Genomic DNA, 17,238 nt, shown 5'->3' on the forward strand with positions numbered 1-17,238 from the left:
TAACCCCCTAACCCCCTAACCCCCTAACCCCCTAACCCCCTAACCCCCTAACCCTAACCCCTAAGTCCGATCTCAGTTTTGAGTCGCCGTGTAGTTAATAATCTCAACCTCATAACCTTGCATTAAAATGTAAACATCATATACATTATTCGTAAGCGAAAGCTTCAAATAAAATTTAAACAAAGAGATTCTATAGCATCCAAAGTCCCATGAGAGGTACTCGAAGGATTGGTCGATTTTCGGAATACAGTTCAACCGATCTATCGTTGAATATGTACTCACTTCTCCTCCTCAATGTCTTGAAATTCCAGTTCTCGACCGCGTTGTGGTGAAATTGAGCTCTCTGCAACTGTGGCAGCTGACAATCTCTTGTCTCTTGCCTCGAGCATTTTGAAAATCCCTGTGAAGATAATGCTCGCAATGGTAAAGGCGGCTGCTGCCTTGTAACCGACCTTATATTTTGGCGCTTGACTTGCTGGGTATATGAACACTGCTGTGTATCAGCTTGCTTGCGTTCTGTATTTGATTTGGGACCCACGATTCATCCAGCTGTCCATGGCGTAAACGAGACTAACGGTAACGCCGATGATTATGGCTCGCTCCTCTGGAATGGGGCACATGTCTGCCATCCAAGCCTAAAAATGTTCCTCAGCAAATTTGCCTGCAGCGAGAATGGTTGATTTGATCTCACGACGAGGATTGGCGAGATAGCATTTGCTGTGTAAGTTAAAAAAAAGCCGGCCATTTTGATTGGGACTCCCTCAGGCCAAACCTAAACCATAAGTTTGTGTTCTAGGAATGGCCCACGATGTGACTCAAACTCACAGAAAGTATAATACAGCCGATGAGGAAAAGAATCTATTGGGTTACATAACATCAGAACAGGGGACAGGGGAAAAGCATGTCGGCGAGAAGTCGAAACTTACATTTTGCACAGAGACCCAGGTAGCTCTCCACCCCGTTCTCGAGCTGAGCCATGCGAAGAGCAGCATCAAGACGAGCATCAGCGCAAAGCCACCAATGGGAATCGCATTGATCTCCTGAATGGTGAAACGCTTGGACCCGTCAGGATGAGTCAAAGCTTTAAGCCAGAGCATGAACCATGAGTTCGCATCTGCAGCCCAGGCTGCAAAACTGAGAGGTTAGCGCAGTCAACTGCGTCGATGATACGTACGCATACGCTCCGAAGAAGATGTAAAGAGGCCAACCGGTGAATGTTTTCTTCAGAATAGCCTTGGTCAATCTCTAGTAATGTTTCGATTTTTCAGTTTATTGTCGCTAGATCGGGGTAGACACTTACAGTTGGCGGCTGCTTGTGAACTCTTGCCATACGTGCAGCAGATATCCGATTGTCTTCCTCTGACATCCAATAAGCTTTGGTCGTCCCGGGAGAATCTGGTACCTGTTTGAGATCAGTGGTGTTATTTTTGACATTGAAAATTTGGAATGGCGTACGAGGAAAAAGCCAGCGACGGCAACGAGGATAGTCATGATGGCGTTGAAAATAAACCTTGGAATATGTAGTCAGCCAGCCAAGCATTATGAAATAAATGTTGAGCTACTAACAGCCATCTCCACCCAGAAATGCCACGCGTTCCGTTAAGGGTCGACTGAATTGCGACCTGCATGAATGAGACAAACATCGATGCCGCGGGATAAGACGTGCCAAACAACGCTATCCTTGTTGCGAGCTCCGAAGGTGTACTGTATCACTGTCAGCTGATGTGTCGCCTCCCGCGCCACGAATTGTGTATGGACTGAGACCTACTACCAGTTACATAGAACGCTCACGATGCCGGGATATGATGAGGCCTCAAATGCGCCGATGAGGAATCGAAGTGCGTACATCCCCTTCACGTTGTGCGCTGCAGCCATTAAGCCTGTCATCACGCCCCATAAGAGCTCGAGTGGCGGAAGCCAGAGAGAAGGTCTGACACGTGTCAAGATAATTTGGGAAGGAAGGAGGAATATGGCATATCCTATCTTAAAGTAGGTGTTGAGATAATTGAGCTCATTGGCATCCAGTTTCATCTAACAAGTTTACATTCAGCGGACATTTTCGTGGAATCTTCTCACTCACATCCTCTTTCATCCCCGAAACGTAAGCGGTCTTGTAGTTTGATGAGTCGATTTGCTACATCTCCATCAGCCTTCCCGTCCACTGTCATACCTTCGATGATCCAACGATAATATATGGAGAAGGTCACAAACTTACCTTGATAAGATAAGCTAGCCATGCCCATGAAATGAGACACACGTCCAGTTTCCATAAAAACTTCCTCTCACGCTGTCGCGTATAAGACAGGTCCTCATAGTCCAAGTCGAAAGACGTGGACTCCACCCCAGGCGTCTCACTCAATTGTTTCATGATCCGGCCAGTATCGTTATCGCTGTGGTAATTCTAAGGCTAGATACAGACTAGATATTAGCAGTGCACAGCGTATGATTTGATGATTGGCCACGGCAAGTCACTGGTACACAAATTTATAATGTCCAACAGCGTCGGGAACCATCGAGTCCCCCCCGTGTCGGGGCCCCGAGCGGTTTCTCTTATGTAATTCTACCTTTCGCGGTTGCGACGTTATTCGCGACTGTGGCCCAACGAAAGCGGTAGCACGGCCGGGTGGTTACCCGTATTTGCAAGCGTACTGGGATCAAAAGGTGGCTAAAGAGGAGGAGATTACGGAGATGTTAGATGTTACAGAGATTACAGAGAGGTTACCCACCCATGTAACTTCTCGCCCGCCAGAGATTACCATTCTACCATTTACGGGGAGACCATTCAAGAAGATCCGGGTTTGGACACCATACGTAAAATTCATCATCGATTTCATCGATTGACTAATATTTAAGATAACTAATTACTTATCCAGTTTCAACCCAATCCTATTCCCAGCCGTATATTCAATACCAATGCATGCAGATGCGATCTGGCAGCCTATTCCTTAAAAATCATCCTGCCCACTTTGAACTCATTCCAACTGAGGCAACCAGACTGGAATTATCGATGATGTGTTTCAATAGGTCATCCATCAGCCGGAAAGCGGCCCTTCTTACATCAGCAGAACCCAATAGACACAATGTTTTTATGCTTGCATGGTTAATGATGGCGCTTGTCATGTTGTGTCGTTCGCAAAACTGATTCATCGTTTCTCCTTAGTAGAGTAGAACCCAAATAAATCCTCGCCGGATGATCTAGACGAGTGGTAGAAACGACCATAGGCGAATGTTTAAGATCCAGGTAACTGAGGAGAAAGGTGGACAGTGGCTGACCTTTGATGTGAAATCGTGAGGGATAATGTCGAAAGGGGTGGGCAGATGTGAGACGTTTTGAGAACATATCTAGCCGTCTATAAACTGAACAGTTTATGATTGAACAAGTCATTGCGAGACGAGCTGGAAGCTAATCATTGTGAAAGAGGACACGCAGTTTGTTGGGAGAGACATCAGCCACAATAAAAAGACACAGGGAAGCGAAGGTCGCTCCCAACTCACGGAACATAATACTCAGAAAGTCATCCTCAGAGCCACTCTCATTTCCGGGCATCGTCAATGAGAATTAATCGCCTGATGGAAAGATTGAAGCTAGGTATAAGGATAGAATCTCAAGGAAGTGTAAGCGGCGTTGAAACATTATACGACTGGAGCAGTTCGCAAGACAAAGATAGTATATCGCAATTAGGCTTGTATACAGCATCAGCAGATGCGAGAAAAGCGTTTAGTTCGAAAGCACTTACGTCTTAGATCCCATGTATTGCCCTGCAATTGCTTGATAATTTGGACCACTCATCGCTTTCTCCTCATCGGACATTGGTTCACGAATGTTGAGCGGCGGTCCCTCTGAGCGCACTTCCCTTCTCTTTCGTTCCTGCTCCACCAGCCTCTGATCCGGCATCATCACTTCAACTCCTCCTGATCGCAAATATGAGAAGGACGACATGATATCATATACAACATGGGCGAGCGGAGGGGAACAGATGAGAAGCCGACCTGCTGTACAACGTCAGCGGATGGTGGAAAAGCATGCAAGTTGAAAGTCCTTACATCCGAGTCCCACTCATAATCCCGCACGTTTTCCTCGCATCTTTCCTTCTCCCGGATGTAGGTATCCGAAAAAAGAGGTCGTGGTAACTGGCGAAGATGAGAGTAAATGGAAAGCCAGGTTGCCGCACTACATCAGCAGGCAGTAACCGGATGCGCAAAGCCTAAACTTACAGCCAACATCCCCATGCACCGCACGCTTTATTATATATCAAGACCTTCCTCGAGATGACTGTGGAGAAGACCAAGCGACTGGCGAAGAGAAAGAAATAAGAAATGAATAATAAACTAGGTTGATAACGACATCAGCAAGTGTCACGAATACGAGCATGTCGATGGTATTATACGCACATACAAGACGAACTCATGGATGCATCCGCGATCGCAGTCCACGCTCGAGAACGTGTAAGATTACACGTCTGTGCATTTAGATCAACAGTCAGCAGTCAAAAGGTATACAGTACGTCCTAATGGAATGATCATTGAAAGCAAAGGCGTCATTGTCAAAGCGCATTAAACTTACACCTGTGGGTTTCGCATATGTACCTATTCTGTCTTTGCATGGTGTCAATAATTAAGACGTCGTAAGTACATTGTCGAAATTAGCCGTTAAATGCTGCTTTGTATCAATACAGCATGCTACGATGGATTGATGGTGAGTAAATATGAGAAACACGAAAGCTGCCAATCCAAGTGATGCTGTGGACTGGGCTCAGCGGCTCGTGTTCCTCCAAAGGTGACGCAAAAAGCTCCCACCAAAACCATAGCAACGACAGTGGTTACAAAACATGTGACAGAATCGCCAAGCCAACAGTTGTTGGTTGATGGTCATAGATGAAAACGACGTAGCATTTACCTGACTTCCGTTAATCTGAAGGATGATGAGGTGGAGGTCGGTGGAGTTCGCAAAAAAAGGCAGCAGTACTCAAATGTCGCATCATGTCTTCCGCCTTGATAGATCGGTCTACGACGACGTAGTTCTCGGGATGTGTGTCGTCTGGCCCCACATTTTCCTGACGTCATCCGACATTACCGGCGGCAACGTAGATCTTCGATATTCGAGGAATGGATTACCATTTTGTTCGCGGTCAAAATGTTAACCCTATAAGTAATGATAAAGATGCACATCTTCATAACCTTCTTAACACCTATTGAAAGCTAACTCGTCATTACATATCAACCGGTAAAATGAACGGCAGGCAATCACAACGACTGGCCGATGTCGAGAAGGGGCATAACCAACAGCAGTCGCCTCCACACGCTGGTACGGATGCTCTCTTCAGCGCGCAAGAAGACCTGCTTACACCTCACAGATAGCCCTCACGAAGCTGAGAGCAACACCACGGAGACAACGAGATGCGCACAGTACCCTACAGATGAAAAAGGACGTGAAATCGTAGATTGGGATGGCCCGGACGATCCTGATAATCCGTCAGTTGACTCCTTTACATGAGTTGCCATGTTTGATAGTTGGGGCAGGTTCAACTGGTCAAGGAGTTACAAATGGTTGATTACTATCACAACATGCTTCATGTGAGTAAGACATTTGAGAGGCGTCACGCTGACTCGAGGGGAATAGTTCCATTCTCACGGGTCTGCCAGCGGGCTCGTATAGCGCTGGGAATTCATACATGGAACAGGATTTTGGGATCAATCAAGACAACTTTCCATGGTTGACATGGGCTACGGCTAGCTGGAACGTAGGTGAGTCAAGAAAGGCCAATGGGGCTGGTCTCGCTAATATCATTTGTTAGGAGCCGCCGTTTTTCCCCTGCTGTTCGTCCCGCTCACTGAGAACTCTGGTCGGATGCCGGGGTATTTTGTGCGTGCTTTATTTTTGGTCAATGATAAACCTCACAAATGACAAACCTCACACCTCTGCAGATCTCTTATATCATTTTCTTGATCTTCCTTGTGCCGTCCGGCGTGGGCACCAATTTTGCGACCATGGTCACCACGAGGTTCTTTGGTGGTGGCGCTAGCTCAGTTTCGATCAATATTGTCGGGGGGACAATCGCGGATATCGTAAGTTGGCGTTGTTCTCACCGTTAACTGACTCAATCTCCAGTGGAAAGGCCCTGCCGAACGGAGCGTCCCCATGTCCATCTTCGGTATGACGTCCGTCGTTGGCATCGCCCTGGGACCGTTCATCGGAGGCGCAATTCAAACCAACGAGACAACAATCAACTGGCACTGGATCTACTGGATACAATTAATTTTTGACGGTGCTCTTCTCCCCGTCTTTTGGTTCATCCTTCGCGAGACAAGGGGCGACGTAATCCTCGCCAAAAGAGCGAAACGTATTAGGAAGGAGACGGGTCGTCAGGCCTATGCCAAAGCAGAGCTCGAGAGTGAAAAGGTCTCCACGATGGTCTTAATCTCGTTTAAACGTCCAACAAAAATGCTTTTCACAGAATTCGCCGTCTTTTCCTTCACCTTATGGGTTTCGTTTGGTGAGTTGTGGTAGAACCGAGCTTTGCTAACGTGTACTTTAGCATGGGGACTGCTATTCCTCTTTCAGTCGAGCATCCCGCAGACTTTCAGTGCAAAGTGAGTGCGGTGAGGGATGTGGCCGCTGCTACCTGGCTTACACACGCCCAGCTACGGCTTCAATACGTTCCAAAGTTCACTGGTCCAACTCGCCCTTTCTGTCGGCGCGATCATCGGCACGATCATCAACCCTTACCAGGACAAATTGTACCTCCGATCCGCCCACCACAACAAGGAGACCGAGGGTAAGCCCATACCTGAGGCCAGATTGTACTTCTCCATCCCCGGCAGTTTGCTTTTCGCCGGCGCGTTGTTCTGGTATGGCTGGACCAGCTACCCGAACATCCATTGGATTGTACCTACCATAGCTATCGGTTTTATCGGTTTAGGCATCTATGCTATTTGTAAGTTCTGCTGTATCAAACCCACGCTGATGCCTTGGCAGACATGGCCACCGTGATGTACCTCACTGATGCGTATGAAAAATATGCAAGTTCTGCGCTCTCTGCGGCATCTTTGGGTCGAAATTCATTTGGTAGGTCTCCAATCAACCAAAAAGAACTACCACTGACTTCAATATCCAGGCGCTTTCCTACCCCTTGCCAGCCAGGACCTCTTTAACAATCTGGGCTTCCAGTGGGCGGGAAGGTAAGCGAATGGGTGTGAACCACGCGCTGATCATTTGGCCAGCTTACTCGGCTTCCTGGCTTTGGCACTTTCGGGCGTTCCTATCCTCCTCTTCGTGAGTATCGATCAGTGGTATTGCACGAGCATTTGTTGATTCGCGCCGCCTTTCAGTTCAAAGGCAGATATCTCCGTTCGAGATCGCCGTTTATTGCAGAAGCGACCTTCGAAGAGGGCGATTCGGAAGAACGTCGCGAAACAACTAAGCAGGAGGGGAGTAAAGGTCTTGGTGGTCCTGCCGGCCAGGCCAGGCCCACCGCGCCGACTATCGGGAGGTAAGGAGACTTGTAAGATGTCAAGTACATGCAATGTGGTGGGATTAGGTGTTTGTGACACGCGCAGGAAGCCAGGTTAAACTTCCGAACGTCGAAAGCGATCTTGCCCATTGCCGCAGCAGAAGTCAGCTAATGAGCAATGCCAAATGGGAAGTTACAGGTTAAGGAGCTTTACTTTTGCCATTAGCAACCCAGAATCTCGGGACTGTGATGTCTTTCAGAAGATTGGAGCACTGGTGCCCTCTGTCAGAATTAGCTGTTCCTGTTTCAGTCTCTAGTAATTCTCGTGGGCTAGTTACTTGCGAAACGTCGTGACTCCTTGGACTCTTTTTGCCCATTCTCATGTCGTCGAAAAATACATAATTAGTACTTACCCTTGCCTGATCTTCCTTAGGGCCATGTACTAAACACCAACAGACAGAGTCAAGAGATATACCATACAATACTTCATTGGTTAGTTAAACTACGGCCTCCAATCTTCTCTTCTCGTCTTCATGGCCGAAGATCGTGGAACGAGTCATAACAGGCACACTATTTGAGGGAGAGACGATGGAATCCATAAGGCACGCGAAAATGAAAACAGTTCAATACATGCACCAAGATGGGTTTACATACCGTTTATGCTACGATTCTAGGCTAAAAATTCCTATACTTCCATACCTTAAAACCCAAGAAATGGACATCCATCGTCCCATTCACTTTCTACCCCCGAAATACCATTCCAAACTCGTCTTCGAATGTACTATCTTCTTTTATAGGAACCTCGAGCAGCTGGGGCACCTCCATATGACAGTCCTCGCCTCGCTCTCATCCAGATCATCTCCATGCGTCAACAGCCATTCCTCCACCATTTGTAGGATACTCGGATGCGATTCATCCGCTCCAGCGACCTTGGCTGTCACATCCACTGCTTTTTCCTTTGTATCACCACCGCCATTCCTTTCGCTATCGCTTTCTACCTTGATATTGATGACAGAGTTGGCTGAGGACGAATATAGTGAGAGATTGATGGCATTGCAGATGATTTGCCGGGCTCCGAGGACTTTTCGGGCATTGCCAACTACTCCAGCTTTCTCGCCTCGTAGAATAGGAGCGATGGCTGCTTGTTGAATAACTTCCGGGATCTGCTCATCCACCTGTCCAGCCCACGCCTGAAGCTCCGCAAAACTCAGAACCCCTTCCTTCTCCTGCCTGACCTTATCGCTCTCCTGGTCATCCCGTTTTGCATACTCATTCTGACATTCTGCCAATCCTTCTTCTCTCAATTTCTCAATTTCTTTCGGTGTAGGAGTGCCGTTAACGACTTCCCAAAATGGTTTTCCAGGCGTAAGGGGCCGGATGACGTCGGATTGGACTTCGGGAGACGATGTGTAATCTGCTAGAGGAAGTAGTTGGAGGCCAGAAGAGCGGATATATGAAATGGAAAAAGGGGTGAGGGGACGGCGATAGTCGCCTCCACGCCAGTCGAGACAGCCGAGATGAAACCATTTAAGACACCCTAAATACACACAATCAGTGACGGATTCAAAGACAAGTCTTATATGGGGGAGAGAGACGAAAAAGGAGTCCTTACCAGGGTTGGGACAAAGAGCCATAGGTTCTGGGCGGTCGGTTATAGGGAGATAGGGTTCCGTACAGTAGCATGTAGGTGGTTGATATTGCTTTGATAGGTCCATCAATAACTCATCAAGTGCTCAAACAGAGATTCACACGTACGAAAAGATGTCTTGAACGAGAGATGTCAGATTGACGAGCTCTTTTGGAGCTTGCTTTCGCGGGGTTCAGTTTGGCTTGGATCTAGCACAAAAATCGTCAGCATATGAAGTATCGCAGCCAAAGGTAAATCTCACAACAGCAGATTCCTCGAGGCTGGGGGTGCGAGCTTCACTTCGATAGAAGATGGTATTGTTGTCAAAAGGCTCCTGCATGGGATTGGATTCATCATAGAGAGTCACAGGAGCGTGAGCTATGGGAAATTTCACGATGAGTGCCGGATGTAAGAAAGCAAGGCAGACGGAATGACCCACATTCGACAGTGCCGACAGGCTGGACCGCGTCAAACTCTCGACCAAGCATAAAGATCTCACGACCACCAACTTTGCCTTTTGGTCTAATACGGTACTGCAAGCTTAGCGATTGGAGATTTGGATAGGTCGATGAGGTAGACAAAACGTACAGTCCGGTCTTCACATCCGATTCTCTAAGCTCTTTTACTGTTCGGCACATCCATCTGACCTTCCTGTCATCGCCAAAATCCTTCAGCATCAATCAGCCCAAACCAGTTACTTACATCCAAACGTAAGTCTTATCCCTTGCCCTAATCTCCACAATCCTCCCTATCCAGTATCCGGCCTTCCACATCGCGTCGGCCTCCCTTCTCTGCTTCTCCTCTTCAGTCTCATCAACTTCCTCCTCCTCCTCCTCGTCATCATATTCTTCTTCTTTTTCAACCGCTGATTCGGCTGCATGAGAAGCGCGTGATTTTTTACGAGGAGGCGATTCCGGAATGGGTGGTCGTGAGTGTTCATGAGCGAGCCAAACACTACGTGGATGGATTAATATCAGCAAACTTTCACGGCCGTTATATGCGAGATAGCAATACTAACAAATCTCCAAGATAGTAAGAGATGTTCGGGGGCACTGTTGGTTACTGATCAGTGCGTATTTTGATGGATGCAAGCGTCAATAACCCACTCAGAAATGACCTAAAACGCAACCGTTAATACGGTAAACGTAACATAACAACATACCAGAGTTTATAATGGCAACTTACTTGTACCGTCTTAAGCTCTTATATTCCTCTTCAGAGCTACATACCGGTGGTCTTCTGTCAGTCAAAGCCTGTGCGACAGTAGCTCAAAGACAAACGAAGCTCAAAAGACTCACGGGGCTTCCCAAGACAAAGGCGCAAGATCGCGAGCTCGTTTGGATGGTGACATAGTATATCGGTGATAAATTCGTGATGGCGGGGTATAGTTTAGCAAGAGGCAAGGAGTGGCGAAAGAAGTAGTGGACGCTGAGATGGGACTGAAATTGAGTGAGATGAACGCGATTGACCGATAACAGACAAGCTCGCGCGAAGATGGCGCCCTCGCTCGAGGCGTAAAAAAAAAAAGACAAACAATCTAAAAATCGCCCAATCGTAATTTGGACCTCACGTACTTTCTTAAAATACCACGCTTTTTTGCACATCTAAATATGCATAAAAAGTGCCCTATAGAACACACTTTGCGTTAATTCCATATAGTTGGTTACAGCTAGCAGTTGGTTTCTCTAGCATAGCGTTGAATGCAATTACTTACTTATTCAGAGTCAATAAACATCCGTTAAGAGGCGCCACCACCCTCCCCTTTCGCCCCTAGCGAGTCCTCCGCTGGTCTTATATTTACTTTAAATTAACCAGTGAAAAGAGTCTAGGTGAATGTCGACGAGAAGACTTGAAAATCGAATCGAAAAAGTTCATCTCCGAGAAGGGGCTTCTTTCCTTTTCGATCCTTCAAAGAAGACAAATGTCATCAGATAGCGAGAGTGGCGGGCCTCTGTCGAGCGCCCGGGGGCGTTTGTTCTATGACCATCATCCCTCACAAGCTTCACCAACAAGACGCAGGCATAGCAATCACAATGATATATTATCTCTCTGTTTCTGCTTTATACATACTTCTATGCTAAAGCACCTTACGATATAGGTTATCGACCAAATGCAACGCCGCTTTCGCCGCCGCCCTCTCGGTCTTTCCTGTCAAAGCTTTGTCCATATCATCGTTATCTCAAATCCATAGCTTCTCTTAGCACCGAACTGAGACCAGATTTCATTTTCTGTCAAAATAAGACGACATAGGGTGTGGGGTGAATAAATGGGAAGAACATTCATTCAGTACAGAAAGTGAGGAGACTTGGACCGGAAGTGCCGGCAACGATGATGTTCGCTGAGAAAACGCTTAGCTACCCGCTCAAAGAATGGAACTCACACGCCCTGCAAAAAGTAACCATCACCAAAGCATTTACATCACTCTCCAAAAGCTCTAGAGAGTCATATTTCATTTCAACTTATGTGTACTACGATCCCACCACGCCACAAACGATCTCTCTCAGAATTCCGTACCTTAGGCTCCCATCTTCTCGCTCAATCAACATACCTGACAGTGATGCTAATAATGTGCCCTTCCCGGCTTGTTTTTCATTGATTTGTGCCAGCTTGAAATTGGAGTCTCGTATTCATGATCATGTAGTCTTGGCACTGATCCTTGCCCAAGCTTTCCAAAAGGGAACTAGCTGGCCTGCACAGGGCGCACAACTTGATCTTGAAGACGAAACGAACATAAAAACCTGACCCACCAATAGAATTTGTTGGAAGATTCAAACATCAAGCTACAAGCCCATGTTCAGAATGAGATTGTTGAGAAGTTCTTAAGAAGATGACCGGCCTTCCTCATCAAATAGGTTTTCGTCGTTATAAGACGAACAACGAAATCGGTTTTGCGAAGCGAGCAATCGAAAATAAAACATGTATCGTTCGTTTGTTGATCGTTCGTCACTTTAAGACGGATGAGCGATCAATATCTCGTCGTGACGTTCCTGGTGTATCTTTTTTATCATGCGCTTATCGCGGGTGGCCTATGCCGCCTAGAAACGGCCAGCGAGCAATCAATCTCCTTTTTTGTTCTGTCGTTCTACTTCATTTCCTGCTCATTACAATTCACACCCCGCCCATAGCCGCTCCGCCAAAGTACTATGTCCCCACCTCAAGGAAAGGGTGTACCGGTTCCTAACCTTGGCCTGAAGCACGAGTCAAAGAAGAAGGGACATGTCATGCAGAGCTCATTGGAACTTGTTTTCAGTTGTACGTATCGAAATTTGTTCTCGGTACGCGGCGATATGCTAATAAATAGCGAATAGATTCTCGGTCACAGCAAATGCATTATGGATCACGATCAGCTCCCTCTTTCCTAGACGACAGTTCATTTCGAGGCGATCAATTTGATGTTGATGACTACGATGAGGATCAAAATTACAACGATATCTACGACGGGATAGAGAGAACTGGAGAGGAGCAGTTTGAAGGTAGAGATTTGAGTGGCAGATTGGAAGATCTGAAAGTGGCTGGCGCTATTTCTGAAGCAAATGAAGATGGTAGCACGCAAGAAGAGCTTGGACAAGACTCGCACATTACGAGACGATCATCCGACGAACCGGCGTTCTTCCACTCCGACTCTGTGCCTATATCACCCATTTCCCAACTTCAACCGTCGGTGAACCAAGGCGCCAAAGTAAACACACTCCTTCCAGATGGTATCGGGCCGATTCAAGGGCTCTTTTTGGCTGCTATGCCATCTCCCCGACTTGCACCCGTTCTTCCACATCCCGGATCGCTCGACACTTCATATTGTACAGAGGCGGGACCATCATCTAATCCACGTACATCCAAGCGATGGAACAGTCATAGTAGGGGTGATTCGAACCCGATGGAGATTAGAGAATCTGCTGCTCTAGTATCTTCATCCCCACAATACCATGGCAAAGGCAAGAGTGCAGAGAATCGGCCTTTGCTGGATGGTCGGCCGACAGAAGGGTATGCTTCGATACAGTCGCAAAAGGAGATAAGACGAAAGTCAAATAGAAGAAAGCGAAGCGAAGATGGCCAGAGCACAGAAGGACAAACCGTAAGTCTGATCCTCTCTATCTCTCTCTCCCACACTAAAACCCGCTTGTTCTATCTCCAGCTGTTCAACGCGACGGCAGTACTAGTTGGTATAGGTCTCCTCTCCCTTCCACTTGCTTTCGCATATGCCGGATGGATAGGAGGTACGATCATGCTTCTCGGCTTCGGGTGGCTGACTTGCTATACGTATATTTTGTTCTCATCTACTAACTTTACCGGAACACTAATCATGAGGCTCGTCATAGGGCGAAGCTACTGGCGAGACTGATCAGAGCCGACGGAAGAATGATGGGATATACAGACATTGGTCTGCGAGCTTTCGGCAGTTGGGCGGGTGCGGGTATAAATCTATTGTAAGTGGCGGTCATATCAATCACTGAATGATTATGCTGATTACAGGGTAGATTCTGCATGGAGCTCTTTGCATTAGGGTACATTTCATCGTCTCGTCTTGTAATGATGGTATACTGACAACAGGCTCTAGTGTTGCCCTAGTTCTTCTTTTCGGAGACACACTCAACGTTCTCTACCCTTCAATACCATCAAATGTCTGGAAGCTCGTTGGTTTCTTCATGTACGCTCCACCGAGTTTTCACCAGTGTTCACACCCTTGGTTTGCTAACGCCCTTTTGATTGACAGTATCGTGCCCACTGTTCTGCTTCCTCTCCGTCTTCTGTCACTCCCTTCTCTCCTTTCCTCAATCTCCTCCTTTTTCCTCATCATAGTTCTTCTCGTCGACGGTTTTCTGCCTTCCCCTGAGCCCTCATCGGCTTCGACCGGCTCTCTCCTCCACCCCTCACCAACCAGCCTTTCTCCTGAATGGTCCCGTGGTAACTGGTTGGGCGGAATAGGGCTTATTCTAGCCGGTTTTGGAGGCCACGCAGTGATGCCCAGTTTGGCGAGGGACATGAAGCGGCCAGAGAAATTTGATGGGATCGTTAATTGGGCATTTGTAAGTTTCGCTATTGTCTCTTCCTATCCTCTCTCAAACTCGGTGTGACCATATAACAAACTTTTTTTCGTTTTCTGACTCGGGATTTGACACAGGCGATAGCAACTGGCATATCTTTCACAGCAGGTGCCGCTGGGTATCTTATGTTCGGTGAGACCGTATCTGACGAAGTATGTCCCTCCAGCTCTCATTTTTTCCAGGATGGTTCCCTAGGCTGATGAGATGTTGCAAAATTACCTAGGTTACGAAAGACCTGATGCGAGAGAAGTATCATTACCCTCGAATACTCAATATTGTGGCTCTATGGATGATTGTCATCAACCCCCTTACAAAATTTGGGCTTTCCTCTCGTCCTGTGAGTGTTAATTTATTTTATGTTCGCCTTTTCTTGAGAGCTAGGCTCCATTAGTATGGGATCAAACGCTAATGGATAGCTCTCTCTTGCAGCTCAATCTGACAATCGAAGGAATACTTAGGATATCCCCTTCTCCACCACCGTCCCTCTTCTCTCCCTTTGATGGTGGACTCGAATCAGCGCTCGGGTCGGGTGCACCAGAGACAAGCCAAGTTAATTTTCCCAAACGTCGCGATCGGTCATCTTTCTCTACTCGCAACGATCCCCGCACATCCCGTCGACCGTCTGCCCTCACCTCTCCATCCAACTCTCGCCCCTTTCCTCAGTCCCAATCTCAGATAGTCGCCTTCGAGCAATATGTCTCTAAAGAACGCAAGAAGAGATGGCTGCGAATGGTGTCGCGAGTGGTCATTACCGCTCTCTGTGTGGGTGTCGCTGTAGTCTTGCCGGGTTTCGGACGTGTGATGGCCTTTTTGGGAAGTTTCTCCGCATTTATGATTTGTATCATCTTGCCTGTACGTCCTCATCTGCGTTTTCACCATCCTCCCTCCGGAACTCAAAACTAACTTTTGTTTTTAAAAAGCTCCTATTCTACATCCGCCTGTCCCCCACTCTCCTTCCAACTTGTCCCCCGTCGCCCCATTCGCTCACATTCCCACCGACTGCCCGCTCGCAACCAACGTCAAAATGGGCCAGCGAGAAATTTACGAATGCGATACACTGGGTATTGGTAATCGCCAGTACGGCGCTGATGATAGCCGGGACTATATGGGCGTTCTTGCCAGGAAGTGGGCATGATGAGTTGGAAACGTAGCGGTTTCGAGGGCATAGAAGGGCTGTAACAGTTGTAGCAAGTGTTTCGTTTTGATAGTTGTATTTTTCAAATCAGGTCTCGCATTTTACTTTGCTGCTTTTGGTTAGAGATAAGGATTAGAAATTATATAAGGATCTATAGACGAATCTGAAACGTGGTAGAATCCATTCGCGATTGACTTGGCCTGGAGGTATCTTAACCCTGTTGTTTTACTTCCCTGAGCGAAAACCTGGCGAAAAACATAACGGAACTCTTCTCGTCTGTTTTCCTCCAATCTCTTGAAACAGAATAGCTATCAGAGTTGACGAACAAAATCATCACCGCCTAGCGAGTTCTCCATTCATCCCTTGTGTTTAATAAGCTTTCCCTATAACTGATTATCTCCATCCGTATCTTTCATCCATCAAGCTGTATACATACGTCAAGGTGAGTCCAACTGAGCATCCTTTTGTGGTTCATATTCCTTTCCAATGAATTAGGCCATAGATGCTATTTCATATGCTTTGCAATTTGCTATAAAAAATCTGCCAGTGTTAGGTTTTCTAGCATCTTTTCACGTCTTGACTCGAATTTCAATGGTGAAAAACCGACTGTCTCAAGGACATCTCGCTTACTCCAGGTTTTATTCCCAATCATTTCCGAGTCTCGCTCAATTCTCACTCTCACGTTCGTCTTCAGTCCAAGACGTAATTGCCACATTTCCCAACATCTTGCCGATCCGATTGCGCATCTCATCAGTTTATCCAGTACTCTCCAGATGATCCATACGCAATTGGTCGTGATCTTTGCTCTCCGTTGTCTGATCTGTATGCATACCCTCGGCACCATTCCCCTGATGTCCAAAACGCAAAATTCTACACTTTCTACATTTCTTTTCTTGGCACCGTATTGAAAAGATTTTGAGGGTTATCTCGCGGTTAATCCGCTTGAAGATAGGGATGAATGGGTTGAAAGATTGTGGGGGAGATTACGATAAAGGGCGGGATAAGGAGAAGAATGAGTGTCGTCTTATTGAGCAGGTCGGACCTTCAAATCAGACAAATCGGCTTGGGAACCGACGGCGATAGAGTGGGGGGATGCTTGTTCGAATGAGCTACGCAGGAAAATGTTAGTTGTCATTCTGCTTTTTCACCATGTCTGGTCGCGATGCCGGGGTGGGTCCTCTCTCTTTTTTCTCTCGTTTCCTCTTCCCCTTCGTTTCCCAGATTGTGCCTTTCTGCAATATCTCCCTGCACACCCATCCACCCGCACTTCCTATCACTCGCTGGTAATCGGTCCGCCGATGCAATCACCCGCCCACCCCATCTACCACTCGCTTTCGCTCACAAACTCACTTGGGATACCTCATCCTCAACACCTTTGGCCTCTCTCCCTCCTGGAACAACAACTTGGTCTCCGCGGCCTCCTTTGTCAACTCCAAATGCTTCTCATTCCTCTGTGACCACACTTCGGCCTTTTCCGTCTGCTTGGCAAACCATCTCGTCAAAGCTGGAAGCGTCTCATCCTTGCGGGCGGCCGCGAACGCTTCAGGATCGAGAGAAGGGGATGCGGGCTTGTCGGAAGGGGAAGGGAGGTAAGGGTAGATGAGGATCGAGGCGGTGAGGATGATGAATGCGTTGCGCCAGGAAGGTGTGAAGAAGGCTAACAGAGTGATGAGCTATCGCACACTGCCGGGAGCAACGTCGACCTACACTCGTTGGTATAAGCGTCACTCTGGTCCTCGGCGCCGTGGTGGTCGCTGTGGGCTGCTCTCCTGGGTGCCGAGGTGGCGATACCCCTGGCGGCGTTGAGGGTGGTGGCGTGTCGGAAGAGAGGCCTGAGTGACATTTCTACGATTTCCCGAGAGACGAGTACGAGGAGTATGTGGGATGAGAGATCCATCACCGCTGATAGGCCGAATCACTTACCGCGGCGTTACGCGGTGCTCTGCGGTGTGGCGGCGGCACTGAGATTTGGTTCCGCGGATT

General features: G+C 47.5%; 6 protein-coding genes across 6 annotated transcripts; 2 read left to right on the forward strand and 4 right to left on the reverse strand.

Annotated features, from left to right (window-relative positions):
* Positions 1–212: 212 nt before the first annotated feature.
* Positions 213–2,368, reverse strand: CNM00010 (transporter, putative; the record flags this gene model as incomplete). The annotated part of the gene is made up of 12 exons (XM_568395.1): positions 213–298; positions 539–635; positions 692–772; positions 826–858; positions 927–1,134; positions 1,175–1,245; positions 1,301–1,402; positions 1,456–1,510; positions 1,567–1,704; positions 1,769–2,031; positions 2,081–2,134; positions 2,216–2,368. The coding sequence occupies 12 exons, from the start codon at positions 2,366–2,368 to the stop codon at positions 279–281; spliced, it is 1,275 nt and encodes a 424-aa protein (XP_568395.1). The 3' UTR covers positions 213–278.
* A 446-nt stretch (positions 2,369–2,814) lies between these two features.
* Positions 2,815–4,183, reverse strand: CNM00020 (expressed protein). The gene is made up of 5 exons (XM_568392.1): positions 4,045–4,183; positions 3,738–3,993; positions 3,633–3,683; positions 3,202–3,350; positions 2,815–3,155 (listed from the first exon to the last, which is right to left on the reverse strand). The coding sequence occupies exons 2-5, from the start codon at positions 3,938–3,940 to the stop codon at positions 2,953–2,955; spliced, it is 606 nt and encodes a 201-aa protein (XP_568392.1). The 5' UTR covers positions 3,941–3,993; positions 4,045–4,183; the 3' UTR covers positions 2,815–2,952.
* Positions 4,184–5,191: 1,008 nt separating this feature from the next.
* On the forward strand, positions 5,192–7,793 carry CNM00030 (multidrug transporter, putative). Its single transcript, XM_024658239.1, has 13 exons — positions 5,192–5,305; positions 5,355–5,472; positions 5,521–5,574; positions 5,621–5,745; positions 5,796–5,863; positions 5,926–6,066; positions 6,110–6,494; positions 6,537–6,591; positions 6,643–6,935; positions 6,977–7,066; positions 7,116–7,179; positions 7,222–7,273; positions 7,330–7,793. Exons 1-13 carry the CDS (start codon positions 5,230–5,232, stop codon positions 7,492–7,494), a joined length of 1,686 nt encoding a protein of 561 aa, XP_024513984.1. The 5' UTR covers positions 5,192–5,229; the 3' UTR covers positions 7,495–7,793.
* Positions 7,794–8,072: 279 nt separating this feature from the next.
* CNM00040 (expressed protein) lies at positions 8,073–10,578 on the reverse strand. Its single transcript, XM_568390.2, has 11 exons — positions 10,377–10,578; positions 10,264–10,299; positions 10,185–10,195; positions 10,097–10,130; positions 9,781–10,032; positions 9,667–9,729; positions 9,518–9,600; positions 9,341–9,456; positions 9,207–9,287; positions 9,064–9,151; positions 8,073–8,988 (listed from the first exon to the last, which is right to left on the reverse strand). Exons 1-11 carry the CDS (start codon positions 10,427–10,429, stop codon positions 8,243–8,245), a joined length of 1,563 nt encoding a protein of 520 aa, XP_568390.1. The 5' UTR covers positions 10,430–10,578; the 3' UTR covers positions 8,073–8,242.
* Positions 10,579–12,165: 1,587 nt separating this feature from the next.
* Positions 12,166–15,436, forward strand: CNM00050 (amino acid transporter, putative). The gene is made up of 11 exons (XM_024658240.1): positions 12,166–12,330; positions 12,387–13,150; positions 13,211–13,335; positions 13,395–13,502; positions 13,554–13,580; positions 13,634–13,723; positions 13,790–14,102; positions 14,198–14,272; positions 14,344–14,457; positions 14,550–14,972; positions 15,041–15,436. Exons 1-11 carry the CDS (start codon positions 12,222–12,224, stop codon positions 15,269–15,271), a joined length of 2,379 nt encoding a protein of 792 aa, XP_024513975.1. The 5' UTR covers positions 12,166–12,221; the 3' UTR covers positions 15,272–15,436.
* CNM00060 (expressed protein) lies at positions 14,954–17,136 on the reverse strand. The gene is made up of 4 exons (XM_024658852.1): positions 16,963–17,136; positions 16,606–16,912; positions 15,692–16,364; positions 14,954–15,638 (listed from the first exon to the last, which is right to left on the reverse strand). Exons 1-3 carry the CDS (start codon positions 17,096–17,098, stop codon positions 16,280–16,282), a joined length of 528 nt encoding a protein of 175 aa, XP_024514416.1. The 5' UTR covers positions 17,099–17,136; the 3' UTR covers positions 14,954–15,638; positions 15,692–16,279.
* Between the last annotated feature and the right edge of the window lie 102 nt (positions 17,137–17,238).

The sequence above is a fragment of the Cryptococcus neoformans genome (assembly GCF_000091045.1).
Source record: "Cryptococcus neoformans var. neoformans JEC21 chromosome 13 sequence".
Classification (NCBI taxonomy): domain Eukaryota; kingdom Fungi; phylum Basidiomycota; class Tremellomycetes; order Tremellales; family Cryptococcaceae; genus Cryptococcus; species Cryptococcus deneoformans.